Source organism: Anguilla anguilla, chromosome 5 (assembly GCF_013347855.1).
Source record: "Anguilla anguilla isolate fAngAng1 chromosome 5, fAngAng1.pri, whole genome shotgun sequence".
NCBI classification, from domain to species: domain Eukaryota; kingdom Metazoa; phylum Chordata; class Actinopteri; order Anguilliformes; family Anguillidae; genus Anguilla; species Anguilla anguilla.
The window spans coordinates 17,161,412-17,166,464 of record NC_049205.1 but is presented as its reverse complement, the minus strand read 5'-3'; the positions used below and the strand labels follow the sequence as shown (position 1 = coordinate 17,166,464).

General features: G+C 41.3%; 1 protein-coding gene across 1 annotated transcript in view; it reads left to right on the top strand.

Annotated features, from left to right (window-relative positions):
- Positions 1-2,300: 2,300 nt before the first annotated feature.
- The window catches only part of acd (ACD shelterin complex subunit and telomerase recruitment factor), a 9,111-nt gene continuing 6,358 nt past the window's right edge, over positions 2,301-5,053 (top strand). Inside the window, exons 1-7 of the mRNA XM_035417474.1 lie at positions 2,301-2,338; positions 2,821-2,946; positions 3,067-3,188; positions 3,489-3,579; positions 3,836-3,918; positions 4,142-4,210; positions 4,366-4,412. Coding sequence (XP_035273365.1) covers positions 2,842-2,946; positions 3,067-3,188; positions 3,489-3,579; positions 3,836-3,918; positions 4,142-4,210; positions 4,366-4,412 — 517 coding nt within the window. The 5' untranslated portion in view covers positions 2,301-2,338; positions 2,821-2,841. The remainder of the gene's footprint in view (positions 2,339-2,820; positions 2,947-3,066; positions 3,189-3,488; positions 3,580-3,835; positions 3,919-4,141; positions 4,211-4,365; positions 4,413-5,053) is intronic.

The window sequence follows — 5,053 nt, the reverse complement described above, 5'->3', positions numbered from 1 at the left end:
ATGTTAAATAAATAAATCAATAATAAAATAGAATAAAATAAAATTAATAAATAAAACTGAATCAAAACAATAAAACAGTTCAATTCAGTCAATATTTACATTCAAACGTAGCCAGTTTCTTAATCAGGGTCCTGAATTGACCCCTGGTAATCAAAGAGTTTAGCTTTATTGCGCACTGCAACTCATTCCAGGCATGCACAGCACTATACCTAAATGCAGTTTTACCCAGTTCAGAGTAGACCCGTGGCACCTGGAGAGTCAACCAGTCCTGAGAACGAGTCTGATAGGCTCCAACTCTCCATTCAATAAGAGATAAAATATAAGGAGGTAGCTTTTGGAGAAGTTTTTTTATATAAAAACAGGAACCAATGCTGGTCTCTTCTCTGAGATAGGGAAAGCCAGCCCACCTTCAGATATAGTACACAAGGGTGAGTACGGTACCTATCTCCAGTGATGTAACGTAGGGCTGAATGATAGATGGAGTTTAAGGTGGAAGCAGCAGTGTGCTTATATATTATATCACCGTAATCAAGTACTGGAAGGAATGTTGGCTCAACAATCCTCCTACTCTGAAATGAGAAATAAGATTTGTTTCTGTAAAGGAAACCAAATCTAACTCGTATTTTTAAAATTAATTTATCAATATGAGCCTTAAAAGTCAGGTTTCCATCAATCCAGACACCCAGATATTTATAGTGTGAGACTCTCAATATGGGCACTATTGAGTGTACACATCTGTAGCTCAGTAAAATCTGTGCTCTTAGATCTGGTAAATAACATGTATTTAGTTTTGCCTGAATTTAAAACTAGTTTGAGATCTAAGAGGGCTTTCTGCAAGGCACTGAAGCTGAGCTGCAGATTTTCAACAGCTTGGGATGCAGTAGAAGCAGAACTGTAAAGTACAGTGTCATCTGCATAAAGATGTAGATTGCAACTCTTTACATAAGCAACAACATTATTTAGCCTATATAAATTGTAAATAACAAAGGACCTAAAATAGAACACTGAGGTACACCTTTAGTAATATTGAGAAAGTTGGTTTGAACATGATCAGCAGCCATACATTGAAACCTGTCAGATAGGTCGTTTTCGAACCAATTACAGGCAGTTGGATCCAATCCAATAGAGGATAGCCTACGCACCAATGTGGATTGATCAACAGTATTGAATGCTTTAGACAGATCCACAAGGGAGCGTATCTATGTTCCCATGGTCCTATGTTCCCAGGACACTCAGAACATAGGACCCTGGGAGAGCACATCAGATAGATAGACTGCTACCACAGAGGCTAACGTTAGGACATAGTTCTGTTTTAGTGACTAGCAGTTCAAACTGCTTTGGAACAGAAACACTTAGTGATTTAGTTGCATGCAAGTTATTTTTACTACAAGTTGTTGTGGGTACCCACCGCCTTTTTAAAGCCTGCCGAATCTAAAAACATTATATTCCTTTGCACAATATAATCATCTTCAATAGAACTGTTTAGACATGTTTCAGAGAAAACAAAAACATCAGGGTTAGGATTGTTGACCCAAATGTCCACTAAATTCATTCACTCTAGTGTTTCTTTTGCACCTCTGCATCTTGAACTAATGCACTTGTTGTACGTCGCTCTGGATAAGAGCGTCTGCTAAATGCCTGTAATGTCATGTAATGTAATGTAATGGAATAAATAATGTGAATATTAAGGTGCATCAGCCCAAGCCCCTTCCTTTCTTTTTTGTTTTTTGTTTTAGTTTTTGCATGTAAGGAGGGGGGCAGGTTAGCTGAACTAACTGGTCTAGGACTTGGGAGTAGAGTAATTGAAATAAGACTGCTATGTCTAACACCATTTGATGTAATGTAATCTGTATACACTTCTTAAATTAAACAGTCAAGCAACTTCGTTTATTGTATGTGTATGAATACTGCCGTTCCCGGTTCGTGCATAGCAATGTGGAAGTGCTGTGGTCTATTCGAAATGTAATTCAATTAAGTGGCAACAAAAATGAACATATGCATTAAACGTTTTAAAATATATACAGCGTGTTGTACTTACAGTCTATTAATTCTCCAGATTGTTTTCGCTGCAGGTGTCTCAAAACAAACTACGGAGCTCGTTACCATTTCACATTTCCGAAGAAATCGCTGGCCTCTCGTCTGCCAGTGCCAGTCCAGAAATTGGAATGTTTTCTTACCCTAGGTAGACACAATTTTGTTTTTTAAAGTTTGCTGAATATTTATATAATAAATACTAATCGGACTATTGCCACTATATGTCACTTTCACATGCACATTGTGTTGGGATATAGGTTAGTCTGCTAATAGGAACAGACGTAGCAGGAACCAGTTTCCAACGGTAGGAATAGACGTATGCACTGCATAACAAGCGCGAGAAACCAAATTAAGGAAGTGCGAAAGTATTTGCGATACCTAGTAACTTTTGATAGCAAGCCAATTTGCATGCATTTAGGGTGAAATATGTCATTGCTTTTCCACTGGATTTTTTTTGTTGTTGTTATTTTGTGTTTGTTGCAAGTAGTTTCACACACCCATATCTAGCTAGGTTTGACAAGTGCTATGAGTGACTGCCTGAACACATAGCTAATCCGATGTTAGCTAAGTAAGCTCTACGTTTGTCATTTCACTTTTTCTTGTGACAGTGACCCTTTGTTTGAGCCTTTCTTGAATCGGAATATTTCTCGAACCCGAAAAGTACATTTTAAAGTTAAATCGAAAGAATCACGACTCGCATTCCCTAGTCTAGTTACGTTTATACGATATTCACAGTATCCTATGTAATTATGCGTCAACGCAGTTTGAAGTTGAATTGCTGTTCAGGTGAAACGGAAAGATGACGCCATGGTTCCGAGGAGGAGGTTCAGCATAGAACCATGGATCGAGGCGTTGGTCCTGAACTACGGTCACCAGGGAAAGGCAAAATGTCTGAAATGCTGTGTTTTAAAGGTAACTAGCTAATGTGCCCGATCGCTTTTTCGCTGCACAGAGCCTGCTTTATCAGGGCTGGGTGGTGTGTAGCTAAATTTAGAGCCAAGCCTGCCTTCTTAAGTGCCTTCTTCCTTGCAGGTTGCAGAGATGCCGGAGTCACACCCGCTGATGGAGAATGGGGAGGCATTGCTTTTTCTCTCAGACGAAAAAGTCTCCATACCGGCGGTTCTGACCAAGCAAGCATGGGAGGTGATGCAAGAGTGAGTGGGAGTCGGTATCATTTACTTAGCGCGGGGGCAGAGGTGGCACATGTGGCACTGCGAAGAGTAGCGCACAGAAAGCAGGTTCCAGTTCTAAGTCCAGGCGCTGCTGTTGGCCCCTTAACCCCTCCCGCAACGCGATGTGTGAGATAAGCCCGTTGGAGTAGAAAGTACTGATGTGGGTGTTAATGTACCATTACACTGATCATTTACCCACCAGTGAAAACAAAGCAGTCTGTCCAGCTGATGTTTTGAGGCAGTGTATTTTGGTCATCCATTCAGACATCTTTGTCTCAACAGAAAGGAGGAGCGGGATGTTGTCTCCGATCTGAAGTGGTGCACCGTGTGCCTGCAGGTCTACAACCTTGAGTTCCAGTGCGAGGCTGAGTTGGTGAGTGTGCTTACGGTGGGGACTGCATAGCATGTGATACAGCGCAGGTAGTTTGTAGTTATGGGCACTACTCACTCACGTCAGCAGGGGCCCAGTCGGATGTTTTAGTATATCTTACAATGGTCCAATAAACTCGACTGCCAAATCCCTAAAGCTGTTTTATGGCCAGCCTGGGGAAATGCATTACGGTTCACTTTGCTGTGAAATTAGCGAGAAGTCCATTCGCGTCTTCATTGCTTTTTTCTCTCTCCCTCAGAGTAAAAGCAGGTTCATCTTCACTGTCGAAAAAATGGCCACTGTGGCTTTTGGAGCAACGATTGACGATTTGGTCCCATGCTGGTAAGAGACACTGCTTTGTGGCTGGGGGGGGGGGGGGGGGGGGTGGATATTTTGTTGGAGCACTTTGAGTATGCTGCCAGGTGCAAAGAAACTGCAGTGTCTAAGCTGGGTTTGGATCCCACAACCTACTGTTGTATCGTTATTGTTTCAGACTGCTTTAGATAACACTGCTTCGCACATTCCCTGACTCTTAGAAGAATACTGTGTTCCCATTGTGTTACAGCACAAGTCTGCCCTCAGTCCAAGAGAAGGTCTACGAAACCTGGAGGTCTGGGACCCTGGACTTAAACATGTAGATTTGTATTGGTGTTGCATTTTATTAATTGGTGTTGTATTTTATTCATATCTACACATGCCTGGCACTGTCAGAGCAACCACATTGGAAGTCAGTTTGCTCCATGTGGAATTTTCTCATATCGATCAATGTTGATGTGTCTGCCTTTGCAGGTCCCTACAGGGAGAGAATTCCTCCGCCACCATAGACACACAGTCAAGTAAGCACAGCAACTTTTTACCGAGCGAAAGGAAATTACTTGCAGCATTGTGTAAACAAATGGGGCTTTGTAGTTCTGCTTGGATACCAGCGCATAGATACTTTACAGTCTCTCATAATCCTATTTAAATATATTTGCTTACTCAAAGCATTCTTTGTCCCGTCTGACAGTTAAAAAGAACGCATTCTGGGTCGTAGTTTACTGAAGGGTAGTTATTTGTATGTGGCCACAGGACGTTAAACCAAATTATGTATTGTGATGAAGCAGTTGCATATTTTCAAGCTGGGTCTGTTTCATTTCCATTGCTGTTTTATTTTTGCGTCAGTATTTCATGCCATTGACTGTACCATATATGTGAATTGCTTCTCTGCTTTATATGGCAAATATTGTCATTTTTAAATGTTTTGCTTACTGGCATCTTATTTCCCGTCATATGCCAAGACATTTCCGAGGAGACCTGCAACTTGCATTTCAGTGTAAATGCACAGTAGTAGTGAGTTTGACAAGTGATTTGTGGTTGAGGTGACCAGAGAACCGTGGTTGACTGTTGGCTACTCCCGCATACAGGGTTTAAAGACTTCAGCACAGATTCATGTTTTAGAGCTCACTTAAGAGATTCCTGGAGATGTTTCAGAATTTCA